Source organism: Echinops telfairi, unplaced genomic scaffold, assembly GCF_000313985.2.
Source record: "Echinops telfairi isolate 266 unplaced genomic scaffold, ASM31398v2 ScPeMD7_7469;HRSCAF=8507_0, whole genome shotgun sequence".
Classification (NCBI taxonomy): Eukaryota; Metazoa; Chordata; class Mammalia; order Afrosoricida; family Tenrecidae; genus Echinops; species Echinops telfairi.
The window spans coordinates 93,833,065-93,849,776 of NW_022111372.1; the positions used below are offsets into that span (position 1 = coordinate 93,833,065).

The 16,712-nt window shown below is 46.6% G+C and overlaps 1 protein-coding gene across 2 annotated transcripts in view; it reads right to left on the bottom strand.

The window, feature by feature from the left end:
* RNF14 (ring finger protein 14) overlaps window positions 1-16,699 on the bottom strand; it is a 24,107-nt gene extending 7,408 nt beyond the window's left edge. Inside the window, exons 1-6 of one of the 2 annotated variants that reach the window (XM_004718085.3) lie at window positions 16,613-16,699; window positions 10,745-10,902; window positions 8,659-8,828; window positions 7,213-7,364; window positions 3,709-4,266; window positions 2,548-2,776 (exon numbers count right to left, since the gene is read on the bottom strand). In XM_004718085.3, coding sequence (XP_004718142.2) covers window positions 2,548-2,776; window positions 3,709-4,266; window positions 7,213-7,364; window positions 8,659-8,812 — 1,093 coding nt within the window. In that variant the 5' untranslated portion in view covers window positions 8,813-8,828; window positions 10,745-10,902; window positions 16,613-16,699. Of the gene's footprint in view, window positions 1-2,547; window positions 2,777-3,708; window positions 4,267-7,212; window positions 7,365-8,658; window positions 8,829-10,744; window positions 10,903-11,045; window positions 11,139-16,612 lie in introns of those variants that run through there. The other variant, XM_045284839.1, reaches the window with a different exon arrangement.
* Between the last annotated feature and the right edge of the window lie 13 nt (window positions 16,700-16,712).

Sequence of the window (16,712 nt, forward strand, 5' to 3'; positions counted from 1 at the left end):
TCCCTGGGGGACAGACAACAGAAAAGTGGGTGAAGGGAGACGTCGGACAGGGCAAGATATGACAAAATAATAATTTATAAATTATCAAGGGCTCATGAAGGGGGCGGGGAGCGGGGAGGGACGGGGAAAAATGAGGATCTAATGCCAGGGGCTTAAGTGGAGAGGAAATGTTTTGAGAATGATAAGGGCAATGAATGTACAGATGCGCTTTACACAACTGATGTATGGATTGTGATAAGAGTTGTATGAGCCCCTAATAAAATGATTAAAACAAACAAACAAAAAAAAGCAGCTATGGCTTACCGGCCAACACTAAACAGTTCGGTCTGTCTGTAAAAATGTCAGTGGAGAACAATGATCCCCCCCATCTCACCCGGTGCTCTGCTTTGTCACGGATGCCAAGAGGTTCCTCCTGCCAACTTGTCTGCTTGACATTCTTCAGCCTGACTCCTATTGCTCTATCACTTAACTCCAGTGGAGAAGGCAACCTGAAGGCTTTACTCGTAAGCCAAGGCATTTCCCCCCACAATTCTATTACCTTAATTTTTAACACCATTAATTAGCTTCTAAAACCTCTCCCAACAAGGAGTCCTGATAGTGCAGACCAATCACACCCACCAGCTACTTCTTGGCGAAGGATAAGGCTGTCTGTCGGCTCCCATCGGGATCTGCAGCCCTGAAGGACAGCTCCGCTCTGTCCTAAAGGGTGGCTGTGAGTCAGAACCGACAGTGTCCTTGGGCCTTCATTAGCTTGCTTTCCCCATGTGATCTAGAGATCGGCCTCTTTTTATTCCATGGACATCACCTGGGGAAGAATCCTCACTCACAGCCACCTATTCAAGTCTCCGCCTCTGTAGGTTTTGAGACGGTAAATCTTTACAGGAGTAGAAAGCCTCATCTTTCTCCAAAAGTTGAGGCTGGTGGTTTTGAACTGCTGACCTTATGGTTAGCAGCCCAACATGTAACCCATTATGGCACCAGGGCTTCCGATGTGTGTTCTCACCGCTTCCTCTCCTCTACCAAGACACACAGCCATGGACCTTTTTATCCGGTCACTTTTATTCTCTGCTAATTCAAAGCATTTTTATGTTCCTAGACACCTTACCGACAAAAGATTACTGCTGTAGAGAGCTAGTAACAATGAGTATAACGAAGAAGAAAATGGCTAAAATTGATTGTGGTGATAAATGTACAACTCTTTAATATGACTGAACTTGATATGTGGATTATATGCCAATTAACTGTTAAAATCAAATATTTTTTCTGAGATGATTGCTCTAATATTGTCAATTGAAGGAACGTGTCCATCTGTGCATTTGGTGTAGTAATCGTGTGTGTGCTTTTTCCTCACTCTGCCGAGGCCCCAAACCTCACTCTGCATGCTCCATGTGTTGGCTCAGCGCTTCTCCAGTGATGGTGGCGGTTCAACACCACTCCCCTTCAATCTCTTATGGACCCGTACTTTTATAGAACAAAATAGTAATTATTACACACAAAAAACATTGTACCCTACATTTTTGTAGTTGGATTTGACAGACATAAAATGACTCTCAAACAACTTTAAAAAAAAAAAAAAAGGACAATTTCTGACCCTGGCAGTCAATTTCTATATTCACCTTGTCATGGAGTGGGAAAACAAACTTAATATCCTGGGTTCGTATGAGATCTGACCGCTCATTCTCATAATACCCTATGAAGTTAGCAGCGATTAGTGAAAGCAGTGGCGGAGGCCTGATCAGAATCGGCAACCTGGGCTCCCCGCCGATGCCTACCCCCCCAGCGGGGACTTTCTAAAGTGCTATGTTGAGAGAGATTCCCAGACCTCTCTAGGCCCAGTGAGGAGCCATGGAAATAAGAGCGGCAGCTTAAATGCTCTGCATGCATCCCTGGGATCCACATTGTCCCACGGTCCCAGGGAGACAGCACCTCGTGGTTCCTGCTCCCCTGACGCACAGCCTGTCTCCTTCCTGCTCTCAAGTCTTTACTCAACCCACTCTGCCAGTGCAGACTCCTCGGCTCCCGAACCAAGACCCGAAGAGCCCTGCACTCAGAACTTCTTCTGTTCCTGCCTCTTGGCAGAGGTTTTTCCCCTAACATGCAGCCCTGCCGGATAGCCTCCTTTCTTTTGCTTGTCTGCTGCCCTCACTAGAGCCTAAGTGCCAAGAAGGTAGAGATTTGTTCTCTGGGTCACTCCTGCATCCCCAGGAGAGACCGCCCCGGAGAAAGACATCGTGCTGGGTAAAGTGGCGAGGCAGTGAAGAAGCAAGTGGCCCTCGAAGAGACGGACTGACATAGTGGCTCCAACAATGGGCGCAAGCACAGGAACAGCAGCGAGGATGGCGCAGCACTGGGTTTTGTTCTGTTGTATGCAAGACCATTATGGGTCAGAACCAACATGATGGCACCTAAGAACAACAGCACCTCTAAGACAGTCGTTGGCCCCGAATTGTTTGTTGAAGAGACGCTTCCCAATGGAAACGATAAGGCTTTTGTTGGAGAGTGGGCGGAGAAGAGACGGGTGTTCAAGTTCACTTGGTTGCAACTGACCTGCTGTCACCTTACAGGGAGAGACCCCATGGTAGGTCAATCTGCACAAGGAACAGAAGGCAAATTTGCAGCTGGAGCAGATGCCCATGGTGCAGCCGGGCTCCTGCATCACGGGCAGCTGGCAGCAGGGGCGGGGGCAGTACACCACATCTGCCATCAGGTCTAAGGTGGACTGGAGGAGAAGGCGGTCATACCGGGCAAATAGCTCTGCTTCCACCAGCTCTTTGACCTGCAGGGAAGACAAAAACACCACTAGTCGGATGATTCTCCAACCCGATCTCCTCCTTAGGAGAGATCCACGGGGTACAAGCCAGAAGGGGACACATGTGAAAAGCCGAGTCAGGTGTGGGAAGAGGGCATCTTGACTGAGGTATGAGGGTCTAGACATTTGCTAAAACTAAGCAGACCATGCACTTTACATGAGTACAGCCTATTGTAATTAAAATCGGGCCCTAATAAAGTCGATTAAATAAAACAAACAAAGCAAGGCAGCTGTCTTTACTTTAAAGTCTAGAAAGGGTTCCATTAGCCACTCTAAGGGCTCGCCCCTACAGATCCCAGTCACAGAGAAAGACAGCAAGGCTGATGGACCCTCATGCGCTCACTGCCAGGGAGCCCATTCTGACTCACGGCTACCCTACAGGAGAGGAGAACTGCCCCTACGTGAATTATTGCCAACGGAGACCGGATAGGACAATGCAGAACTGCTGCTCCAGGAATTGCATGCTAATCAAATGGTTTGGTTTGGTTTTCTAAGAACTGCCCCTGTGGGTTTCTGAGGCTGTAAGTCTGCATGGGAGCAGAAAGTCTCATCTTTCTCCCAGAGTGACTGGTGGGTTTGAACTGCTGACTTTGTAGTTAGCAACCTAACGAGAATCCCACTACATCACCTGGGGCCCTTGATGGGAACCTGGCAGATATAAAATAACTAATGTTACTTCACATTCATCCCTGCATTCCACTACAATATTCTAAGGTCGGCAAAGAACCCCATCTGCCTAAAAGACCTCAGAACTCTTGAGTGAAACAATAAGGCAACTTGTGGCCTGCTTCCTGAGGTCTCAGACTGCCCTGAGAAGCCCTGTCCCAGAAGCTCCTGAGAAGCCCACACCTGCCCTAGAGTAGAACCAGGAGGCAGCTGCCAGCAGAACAAGCAATTACCTGGCCAGGAGTGGCCACTGAAGGACACTTTGGTTCTGGACAGTTGAGGCACTGAACTTGGCCATCTCTGATCTGGATTTCAAAGTAGTCCTTCAGACAGGCCTTGCAGTACACGTGTTTGCACTCCAAGAAGTGCATGCACTCACTGCCCAGCTTATCACAGAAGCAGATAGGGCACAGGAACAATTTACTGTCGAAGCACTTTTTCTGCTGAGCTTGATCAAAGTCCAAGATTTCCTGGATCAGACTCGACAACGACTCCACATCCTGCACGGCTCTCTCATCCACAGCTTCCTCTTGGTCGACATCGGATCCTGCAGCTCCCCCTAAACCTTGCTCACTGTTGGCAGCTCCCCCTAGATCTTGCTCGCTGCAGGCCAAGGCTTGCGCGGCCGTTTTCTGCACTTTTCCCCGAGGGCCCATCTTGAGCTCAAACGGAGAGATGATGTTCAGGTAAGCAAGGGTCTCTTCCTTCAGAAACTGCACCCAGGCAAACAGGACCACGCTGCCACGGTATTCTTCCCAGAGATTGTCCAAGTGTTTGCACAGAGCAGACAGCTAGGGAACAAACAAACGCGGGTGCTGGTGAGTGAGCTGGGGAAGGGAGAGTGAGGCCCATACCAACTTCTGATTTCCCTTTAAACCTGAAAGCTGGGCCCTTGTTAAGTCTCAGCTGACACCTTTTTTTTTGGGGGGGTGGGGGGAGCCTACTGTTGTAAGCTGCACTGCAAAACAACACCAATGTTCTTATCAGAGGATTTCTTAACCTTTTCAGCAACAGTGAGCACAAGCACAACACAGGCTTAGACTCTAGAAGAGCCATGAAAGCCCAAGCAATACAAGACGCCACCGGCGAACCTGGACAACTGGCCTTACCTACGAGCCGCTGAGAGAGAGGGCCGGCTCTAGCCTTCCTTTGCTCTATGTAGGAGAAGATCTAGCTCTGCAATGAGCTTTTTCCCTAGTCCTCTGGAGGCCTAGCCTCGTAGGTATCATGGGATAATGGTTCCAAATAGAACAGTTTAAAAATATGAACCAAGTTAACTGCAAGTTAATTCTGACTTGTAGTCCCACCATAAGGCCAATTCACGTGAACAAGGCGCTGGCATAAGTTCACCTCAGAGTCCTTGTGATTCAGACCCACAAATGGGTCTGAACTAAGCCATCGGGGTTCACGTCATCCAGCTCCTGGTTAGTGGCAGGGAGCAGAGGGATCACACTACACGGTCGCCCCATGGCTTTGCTGCTCACATTCTCCAAGCTAAGCAACTAAGGTGGAGACTAGTCAGACTTTTCCTTCTTCAAAGTGGTCTCTTCAGTTGGAAAGGGAAATATAGGGGAGTTTTCCATTAGAGAGATAAGATATTTATAAGTAGAACTCAAGGGCTATACGCAGCTTTTATTTTTAAGCCCACATCTAAAGGATATGAACTTAAAGAAGCCTTCCAGATGGCAAACAAATTTGGCAAATGGAAATTACAAGTGCAAAAAAGACTTCGCTCCATGTCCAAATTCTTCCCTGTACCTTGCGTGGTGACGCAAACACACAAGGAAAAGCTCATGACGACTGGCGCTTTTCCGCATTTGTGTGACTCTCCCTGTGAGGTCAGCCTTGTTCTGAGAAAATGCTGGAATCTGTAAAATGGAATCAGCTCTAACAGAGAAGTTCTGAGTGTTGCAATGGAGAAACCGTTCTCCTCCAACCTCAGTTCCCCTCCTAGCGCATAAGGAATGCTCATGCGCAGAAAAGGGTGCGCGAGAGAATGAGGTCGTATGTGCATGCATTGGGAGATGAGTGGGGTAATAAAGGAAAACACTAGTGGACTAAGCCCACGCCCCTCCACCACCCATTCCAATCCGGTGACTGGCAGGCCCATGTGTCAGCTTCACTGTCAAGGGCCCGGCAACAAACACAAATTGAACCAGGGGCCAACTAAGATGACAAATAAATGTGTGATCGTGTGGTATAGAATCCTACTATTACTTTAGGTAAAATATAAAATAATAAATAGCTCTTTCCTCCTAACCAAAAGCAGGCATTCCAAAAACCACACTCACTGCCATCGGGTCGATGCCAATGCAGAGTGACCCTATAGGACAGGGTAGAATTGCCCCTGTGAGTACCCGAGACTGCAGCTTCTGACAGGCGTAGAAAGCCCAGTCTTTCTCCCAAGGAGCAGCTGGTGTTTTCGAACTGCTGACCTTGCAGATCGCAGCCCAACGCATAACCACTACGCCACCAGAGCTACCCCAAGGAGGCATGAAGTAGATGCTAGTTGGTTGGAATATGAAGTTACATCCATATACTCAATTTGTGTGTGTGTGTATGTGTGTGTGTGTGTGTGAGAAAGAGAGAGAGAGAGAGAGAAAACAACCACATGTGTGCATGCAGACAGACAGACATTCAAAGTATAGCGAGCTGTCTGAAGAAAGATGGCTATAAATATCTGTGTTTTTCAGTCAATGCTCAGTGATCTAAATGTCAACCGCCTTGATACTCTTGTTCAAATAACCCACTGTCTTCTCTTGCATCACCTTCTGGCATAGATAGTAAGATATAAAGCAACACTGCTTTTTCTTCTACATGTATTATCATTTTTAAAGTGTAATTTTGTTATTAAACCATTAGCTCATGTCTGCAAAAGGTTAGGCTGGTGAGTAGGGGAGGGAAAACTGCAGGGTCAGAAAAGAAAAACTGACAGGCTGCTCTTTGAGGTCAGCAATTCTGACAGCCTTTGTCTTAATATACAACGGTCTGTCAATCTTCATCATGGCTTCTAGAAAAGTAGCTGCTATCGATCTATTATCTATCCCGGGATACTTTACACAGCCTGCAAGTCATACTGATGTCTCAAGCAAGGGCCGCGGTTGTCACTAGGGCAGGAGAGAGAACCAGAGGAAATGTAGGCTCTGGATACCAAGACTCGGGCCTTCCCAGGATGACACACAGCATTTGGATTGGGTCCTGTTCCTGAGCACTGACATCTGTGTGAGAGACCAGTCCACCAGGGTTCATTATTAATATACAGATCTTTACAAATAAAACTGTTTTTATGCTTCTTTGAAAAATGTGTTTATTACAAATGCATTAGCTTAATTTTCAGTCCTCTAATTACAATTAAATATTTCATTTAAAGAATGAACAGGAAACTGAGGCGGGAGGGAGAGGGGGTACCGACACCTGAGGAAAATGAGGAGGACCCCGAGTGTTCACTGCAACACAGATTAAACTGGGGAATAAAACGGTAAGAAACAATGCACTTGATTAGAAATGATTCCTACTGCAAACCGTAGTGATTAGGGGTTTTAATTACTGCCACGCCATTCTAAAACACGAACGTTTTCAATTCATTACATTAGGATTCATGAAAGCAACGGGGAGGAAGCAACAACATGAAAGCCATTTGTTCGTCATGCACTGAATTCGAAATGACCAAAGGTAGTTTCCATTCAAGATGATTTTCTTTTCTAAAACGGGTAGAAAACATAACGCCCGGATCTAACCTGAGTTGGTGACAGCCATTTGCCACTGAGTGTGAATGAAGGTGGGGAGGAGGATGGGTAGTCTGGCGGCAGTTCAAAGTTCAGCACAAGTGGAGGCAGGAAGCAAATGGGGTATTCAAAGGCACCACTCTGGAGATGCTCCTCAGAACTGCCTGAACCGGAAACAAAGGTGAGACAAGATCAGTGGGTCGGCACGGGTGTGCCCATTGGTGCTAAGCAGCGCTTAAGGAAAACAGCTTTCATGGAGAGAGTAAAGATACTCCCCCAAAGCCCTTTCTATTCCTCAATCTTCAATTTGTCGCCTTCATTATACACAACTTCTTCTTGTACCCATTTCTGAGCACAATTCCCATCGTGAATTAATGTCCGCTGTGTTCCTGTGTTGTGTCCCATATAGACCACAAGAACATACCCTGAGACAAGGGTTTATTTCCGTCCAACAGCCATGACCTACTTAGAGCAGCATGTGCCAGCTCCCCAGGAATCCTAGAGCTAGGAAAACGGGTGCCAAGACAAGGATCTCAGGGTTTGCGGGCACCAGAGGGCACACGACGCTCTCTCACAATCAAGGTTCCTCTGGAACCGTCATACGCTCTTTCTTTACTCAGCGCCTTTCTAGCGGAAACAGTCTGAACAAACTGTGCATCAGGGGCTGCTTTGAAATGTTTGCATCAAAAGCAAAAGTTTGGGCTTTCGCGGAAGCCAGAGTAAACAGCGTGTGTCACATATGTACAATGTGACTCTGGAAACCACCGAGTCTGACAACCATAATGACACTGTAAAGCTTTCCGTGCTGTTTTCACATACATTATACCCACTCCTCACCTACTGACCTGATTGCGTTCCAGACACCAGGGGATTACGTGAAAATACAGGATGACCATATCCAGTCAAAAAACGGCGGATGACTACATCATTACATAACTGCCAACCACCAAGAAGCCTGGCCCAGTCAGCTGACACATAACCTTAACCCCCAGAGCCAGTGTTACTCTCACCTAACACCCTGGCATTTGTTACTGTCACACCTAAGTCCTTCCTGTGCAAAAGATGCTTTTTTTAAAAAAAAACTATGCTTGTAAATACAAAACATTGGCTACTGAAACAGTCAATAAGTAAGAAGTAGGTAGATGTCATTTACTTTTTTCTTATCCTAATTTAACAGTGTGATTCCTGCTGACAAATTGCTAGTTAGCGGGTGATTGGAATGCAAGAATTACACACGCTAATAACCTAATTCTGTGGTCAAAAAGGAGGAATCAAATGGAAAACTATTTACCCCAATTCTAATTTTCAACAAAGATAGAAACATGTAGTAAACCTATCGTAGCTATTACTACTGCCTACAAATACAAAATGATGAACAGTTTAGGGTACACTAAGAAAATGAGCATAATCTCTATTTAAGGAAAACGATCATCTCTTCAGGAGAACATTGTGACTAACCGCTCATGAATATCTTGAAATTCTGTGGCAAATCCAAATAGATCCTGGTTTCTCCACCCGGGACAGACTCTGCTTTTCTAAATTCATCTGCATCGTAAATACTCGCCAAGGCCAGCAATTCATCCTCCTGAGCTTCTCGGTCCTCTGACGACATTTAACTTCCTGAGAAGCTGAAGACAATCATTCACATCAGTTTAAAGAGACACAAGATTTTTTCAGTGGCACCAAATTAAAAAAAAAAAAAGAATGCCTCACAAATAATTGCAAAGGATTAATAAACATTTTACCCTTTTTTTTTGCTAAGGGCAGGCATGTGTCCAGCATTTCATTAGCGTTCGAATAGGAACTCCACAGAATGCAGAGAATTCCAGTAGAAACAGGCTTTTTCAAAAAATGTTTGTGGTGCTTCTAAATGTTGACTGTGACCAGCTGGTGTTTTATGACTGATTTGGGGGGGGGAGGGGGTGTGTAAGCAACTATTTTACAATGTTTCTGAAAAAGGATAAATCACAAATTATTTTTATTTTCTCTAAAGAATCTAGTAAGTGCCTTGCTCATGAAAAGGAGTCAAAATATATTTGGTATACTTCTTAAAAATATTTTTTAATTTTTACAATGCGTTCACTTGCTCTTAGCATTATACGTAATAATACTAATGGTTAAAACATATGGATAATATTGTCTCCATTCTGACTCTAGGTAAAGAGAAAAATTAATAAAGACTGAATTTAACTGTCTGGGGAAAATTTTTTTAATTTTGTTTAAATTCACAGAAATCTCTATAGCAGCGTCTCTCACCCTTGGTACTACTGACAAAGAGCAAATAACTCTTTGTTGTACAGGCTGTCCTGTGTACTGAAGGGTGTTCAGCAGCATCTCTGCCCCCTGTTGTTAGTAGCACCCTCCCTCCCACCATGTCCCCTACCCCCGTCATAATAAAAAATCACCCCTGCTTGAGAACACTATGTTCTGGAGTATGTTTCAGAAACAGATACTACATAGAAAGTTATTAAGAAAATAGCTCATGCAGCAAAATAACATGAGTTTTTTGGACATAATACCAGATTTTGTCAACTCTAATAAGCCTTCAAGTTGGAAGATTTAGCATTATTTTAGGTAACATTAAGAATGAAAACATGCTAAACCAGAAGTGTAAATCAGTGGTTTTTTGGTTTTTTGTTTTGTTTTTTAGGATTAAAGGTCATTAAATTTTATTTCTGAGCTAGTGAATAACAAAGCAAAAAAAAAACCCTACCTGTCCCAGCAACCTAGAGTACAGAGCAGACCTCCCTTTTGGCTTTCCTAGACTGAAGCCTGTATGGCCACAGACAGCCTCGTCCTTCCTTTGTGGGTGGACTACATAGATACAGTTTTACTGATTTAAAATTCACTTTATCACGAACTTCCATAGTTAAGTAGCTGGTGGGTTTTAACTTCTGATCATATATTTACTGATTTAAAATTCACTTTATCACGAACTTCCATAGTTAAGTAGCCTTTAAGAATCAATGCTTTTTAAAACTTTGTGACTATAAAATGCAGCATGATTTTAGAGAACTTAAATGTGAAAAGATATGCAATGAGAATTTATGAACATTATACCTAAAAAAATCACTCAAAATTAAAATTCTGAACTATCGTTACATTTGCAAACAAGGCTCCCTATGCAACTAAAACTTAAAAAATTGTAATACATAAAACTAAAAAGTTAGGGCAAGGTTTTCACATTATAAAAAGTGTCACTAAAAATCTAAACAAATTCATTTAAAATTATTCCATTGAAAGAATAGTTCCCCCAAGCAGAAGAGCTGCACTGGTATTCAAGACACAGGCAGCAGTACGTTCTATCTGAGTTCAACTAGTACCGCTAATAGAGGAGCTCTGCAGGCACAGTGTTCACACAGTGGGCTGCTCAAGGTCAGCAGCTCAAAACCACCAGCAGCTCCACAGGAGCAAAATGAGGCTTTTTAGTAACTCCCGGAAAGAGTGACAGTCTCAGAAACCCACAGGGCAGTTCTGCCCTGCCCTGTGGGGCAGTGTGAGTCGGCATCGCCGTGAGGGCAGTACGTTTGGTTTGGTTCAGCACCTGTTGGTAACAAGAACAAAAGGGAACGAGGAACACCGCCGTCTGTGCTTCAGCTCAGCGTGTGGAGTCCGTGCAGATCTTCTTTCCGTTTCTAGCCAGTGGAGCTGAGACTACTGAAGCTGCATAAGAGGCCGAGAGGTGGGACTCATACTAGACATCTGCAGAAAAGAAAGGCAAAGCAGGTATTAGGGCTCTCTCCAAATTTAAATTCTGAATCCAAATACCACCACTAAGTGAAACATATCCCAATATATACTCAATTCTAATCTACAGCTGCATATTGGTCCCTCAAACAGCTTACCGGAGCACAGCCATATGGCGTGGTGTGTGTTTGTGAGCCCCAGCAATGACTGAGGGCTTATCTGACTCCCCTCAGCCAGGGGAGGAGCTGAGGAGGAATACCAAGGGCCTATGAGAGGACAGAATACTGTGTCCATGACACACGTCGCCTTAGATTAGTTTGGGTTTCCCCACTCCTCCTTTCTTCCTCCTGTGTAGTATTAAATTAAAAAAAAAAGACGCTGAGGGAGGTGGGGGGCCAGCCCCCACCGCTAATACTCCTATTACTACTCGGATTCAGTAATACTACTTCTGGGTTCAGTAATGCACAATTGTACGGTTGAGATATATAAGCATTACATTAAAGTCATTGAGAGCATGAGAGATAATACAATAATACAGTCAGGCATGCTACATAGTACCATTGCTCACCTCCGCCCCGCTTGGTGGTCCTCGTGGGGGGAACCCGGCTGCCAGAGCAGGAGCCGCCTCCCTCGTGGGAGCTGCCCTCTCGTCCACCGCCCTCATGGGCGCAGCCCTCATGGGAGCAGCCCTCCTTCCTCAGCCGCCCTCTGCCAGCCACCCTCGGCCAGCCACCTCTTGGGAGCCACCTCTTGGGAGTAGCCTCCCTTGAGAAGTAGCTCTCCTTATTTATTGCTAACCACGCATCATATTACTTTAGGGGGATACATCACAGCATTATGCGTCACAGAGAGGGGCAATACAATTCATCCTTGAACAGGTTTGATCATTCTGGTGTCTCATACAATAAAGCAGGCAATTACTATCCTGGGAGGCATGCAAGCCCCCTGATAGCAGATAGCAACCTACTTCATAGAGAGGGGTTGTAACATAGGCAATACAAGCAATAGGAGGGGGATGACCTAGGGGTGAATGTGCAATAGTAAGAGGAGGGAATAGGGGGGCATGTGTGGCAAGATAGTAGCCTAAGCTTAGTCATCTTAGAGTGGTCCCAGGCTTGCCTATGGGCACTGCTTCGAGGGAACAATAACAGAAAGGAATGGGCCCTATTTGGGGTGAGTCAGACTATGCAGTCTGGCTGCTCTAGATGGCTGATGTTAAGGAGAATAACCTCTGACCTATTTTCGCTGCCTAGTGAACAATTATTCTCAAGCTAAGTCTGGCATATATTTTGGGAAGACAACTTAAGAGAAATCCCTCTGTTCCTCACACTCCTGCATCTTCTATTCCTTCATTTCCCATGCCCCGCCAGCTGTCACTCTCTTGTTTATGCACTGGAATTCCTGGGTGGTAGGAAGAACGGTTAGCACACTCAGGTGATAAGGGAAAGATTCACATTTCACCCAAAGGCGCCTCCTAAGAGAGGCCTAGAGACCTACCACTCCTCCACCATCCCCACCCCAAATCAGCCACTGAAAACCGTCGGAGCACCACCGTTCAGGATCACGAGGCATCGGAAATGACTCCCCACAAATGGAGAGCGCGGACTGAAGAGCGAGGGCAGCGGGTGTTCCGACTTAATGATAATGATAGCAACTACCACTTCTTTGGTGCCGACTGGATTCTAGGCACAGAGGGAGCAAGAGGCGACCGGGAATCTCACAAATGACTGTTTCCTGACAATGAGGGTAAACGCGGAGTCTACTCCGGAGTGCCTCTGAAGAAGGGCCAGACGATCTAGTTTCAAAATAGTGACTGCCGCGCGGTCCTGTCACCCTGACACCTGCGAGGTCCACCAAGTGGGAACCGACTGCACAGCGACCGGTGGTGGGGTGGCTCACGCCTTCACTTGCCAGTGACATTCAGTGTTGGGTGACCCTAAGCATGAGAGCAAGACAACACCCATACACACTCTGAAGTCTCACCCTAAGTGCTGTCGAACCCGGCTAAGTAGGGAGCGCAGCCAAAAGGAGACAAGGAAGTAGCCCACAAATAGGTTACAGAGCATCCATGGAACACCCTGAAATTATCTGCTTTTAAAACAAACTTTTCAGATTTGCAGCTCCCAAATACATGGAGAATGAGGTCCAGAATCAATTTACATTTCCTAGATGCCTACTAGGTCCTTTCATGTTACCTTATTTAATAGTAAACAATTTTTCCAGGTGGTAGGTAGTGTATGATGATAATGTAATTAAGTTTCTGTATCCCCCTATTAAAACATTACGAATGCACTAAGGGGTGAGTGTGTAATAACATTTCTCAGTCTTCAGTCTGTGCTCTCCATTGCATCTCTCTTTGCATGTAGACTCTCTGAGGAGCTTATTTAAAAATTCCAATGTTGACAATTCCATCAATTGACATAATACAGTTTATAAAATTCCAGATCACCCTAACTTGCTGAATAGTACCTAGGACTTTAAGGAGTCTCAGTGGTGCTGTCAGGGAAAGCACAGGAATGGTAACCACAAGGTCAGCAGTTCAAACCCAGCAGCTACTCTGAAGGACAAAGATAAGGCTCTCTGCTCTCATGCAGATTTACAGCCTTGGAAACCCTATATAGGGTTGCTGACATTTAGAATGAACTTGGCAGGGGGTTTATCTGGATACTGGAAGCGTGCAAGCAGTCATTTAATATTCAATGATTAATCTATTCTTTCTGAGCAAAAGAGAAAGATGGGAACTCAGGATCAGAAAAGAAACCACACAACAGGAATCATCATCTCCATGAACCCCGGTGTCCTCGGCCTTGACACCAGGAGACCTGGATGGAGCCTGACTATCACTTCCAAACCTCTGATCAGGGTCACAATCAATGGATCCTGTTGGAAAGGGAGAACAGGACTTCAGATTTAAAAAAACACAAAAAAACCTATACTTACTGGACCTACTACATCTGGAGGAATCCCTGGAACTATTGTACTAACATAGGAAAGCCTCTACACCTTGAACCAAAGTCAATTCTCACTCCCAGATGAGCTCAAAAGTGAAGAATGCCAACCTTGCAGTGCTTAGAAAAGCCTTTATACGAGACCTTGGACACCAACCGACTGCCATCAGCCCTGTGGCACAGGGGAGAGCTGCCCGCGAGTTTCCGAGGCTGTGAATCTTTACTGGAGGAGAAGCCCATCTTTCTCCCTCGGAGCAGCTTGACCTAGTGGTTAGCAGCCCAGTGGGAAAGTGGACTACAGCTGCTCTACTGTGGGAGGAAAAGGCGGGGAGCAGAGAGAGCAAGGTAACGGAACTGGAACAACGAGGGTGAGAAGCCTGAGAAAGACACACGAGGTGAGAACTGGAGCTGATGCTACTGAACAGCGTGTGCAGACACTGTTATATGGGAATCCGCTTTGCGGTGTATAGTTTCACCAAAAATGCCGTTAATGCTGTTAGGCATCGAATCGAATCGCTTCTAACCCATGTCAACGCGACATGGAAGAGAATAAAGCCCTTCCTGGTGCTTCCTCAGCCTCACTATGGTTCCTGTGCTTGAGCCCATTGTGGCAGCCATGGTGTCCATCCATCTGGTTGGGGGCCTTCCTCTTTTTCACTGTCCCTCCACCTTACCAAGCATGATGGCCCTCTCCAGGGACTGGTCTCTCCTATCACATGCCCAAAGTCGTGAAACTAACAGAGTCTAACAGATGCCTAACTAACAGAGTCTAACAGAAACTAACAGATGCCATCCTTGCATCTAAGGTGCATTCTGACTGTACTTCTTCCAAGACCCATTTGTTTGTTCTTTTAGCAGTCCCGGGTACATTCAAGATTCTTCACCAGCGCCGTAATTCAAATGTATCAATTCTTCAGTCTTCCTTCATTCAATATCCAACTTTCACATGCACAGGAGGCGACTGAAAATACCAGAGCCCACCTCAGTCCACCAAAAATACAGTAGAGAATTTTTAACACGGGCCATACTCTAGAACAATGAAGTCTTGGCCTTGGGCATCAACAGCTCTCCAAGTTCACCAGGAAATTCTAGTACACAGCCAGAGTTGAGAATTTCTGCTCCAAGCAGTGTTTCTCTTCAGTTCCTCTGACCTTCCCAACCAGGCTCTTCTTTCAGGGCAATGACCTCCCCTTTCCTTCTACCTCCGTGGTTCTCAATTTTCCTAATGCCGCAGCCCTTTAATACAGTTCCTCATGTTGTGGTGAGCCCCCAACCATAAAATTATTTTCGTTGCTACTTCATCACTGTCATTTTGCTGCGGTTATGAATCAGGCGACCCCTGTGAAAGGGTCGTTCAACCCCCAAAGGGGTCACAACCCACAGGTTGAAAACTGCTGTTCTATCTGATGGTATCCACTCCGCTTTCAAGGCCCACCACCCAAGCCCTGCATCTGTGGAGCATTGCCTAACGGGATACCACGCCTTCCTCAAAAAATCCAGCTAAGCTTTTTTTGCTGTTAACTTTCCCGTGACGTGGTCTCATCCCACCTGGCATTTCAGTCCTTTATGCACTCACACTTCCTCTCTTCTTCAAAGGCAAGAACCACATCCTTTGCCTCGGTGTACTGTTCTCAACAGCCAGCACTGCCTTGCATTAGACGCTGGAAAAGATTACAAGGAAGTTGGCATGAAATGCTAGAGGACTCGAGCCCTGGCGGTGCTGACGGGGTCAGAATGGACTGCTAACAACAAGGTGGGGGGTTCAAACCCACCAGCCGTCCTCTGGAGAAAGAGACTCCTATAAGAGGTCACTGTCTACTGCTGGCAGTAGATTTGGGTTTTAGGGGGTTGGCTCATGAGGAACCAAAAGCTGTAGCTCACTAGCAGCAAGGCCAGGGTGGATTGTCACGAGTACAGTAACAAACTGCTAACCGGTGCTAAGTCCTCTAAATGCACTAATTCACGTTATCATCCACGACCACAGGAAGCAACGTCCTACTACTATCTCCATTACAGAGGAGAAACGTGATGCTTTACATCTCTTTCGGACCCACCATCACACCGCATCTATATTCACTAAATCTGAATTCAAACCACTCGGTTTCTTTATCTGAAAACCCAAACGTGCGTAAATCCAGGCGCCATCAGTCAAGAGATAGATGGGGTAGGAGGGGGTAGGGGGTGGGGGTGGGGGGAAGAGGTACTGATACCAAAGGCTCAAATAGCAAGTAAATGTTTAGAAAATAATAATGGCAACATATGTACAAATATGCTTGATACAATTGATGTATGGGTTGTTTCAAGAGCTGGAAGAGCCCCAATAAAACGATCTTTTAATTTCAAAAATCATAATATAAAAGGGAAACAAGGTAGTTCCATTTTAATATGCATTTTACTCCCTGGAAACCGCTCGGCTAGTGAGGGAAGCCCCATCCCTGACGCGTCCCCGCCCCGGCTGGGAAAACCTACTTACTCTTCCAGGTCACGGTGCGCGGCCTCCAGCCCCGGAGGTCAGCGCAGGCTCCGGGATTCGTGCTGAGTCGCTGTTTGCGCGGCGCACGCCCCTCCCGGCCAGGCCCACCCTGCTATCTCTCCGCCCCAGCGCCTGGCACAGCCGGGTGCGAGCCGGGCGGACCGGCCCTCCTCCTCGGAGCGCCCCGGGGAGGCTTCGCCCGGCCGGGGGTGGGCACCCTGCCCCGGCTTTGCGGGACTGCGGCCCACCCAGCCAGCCCGGCCGCCGAGCTCCACCTCGCGCCGCAGCACGACCCCCACCGTACCTTCCGGCCTCGGTGCCGGGCCCAAGAGTCCCTCCGGGCGCCCGAGCCCAGGCCTGTGGCCGCCGCTCGCAGGGCCCTCGGCAGACGCCGGCGTCCCCCC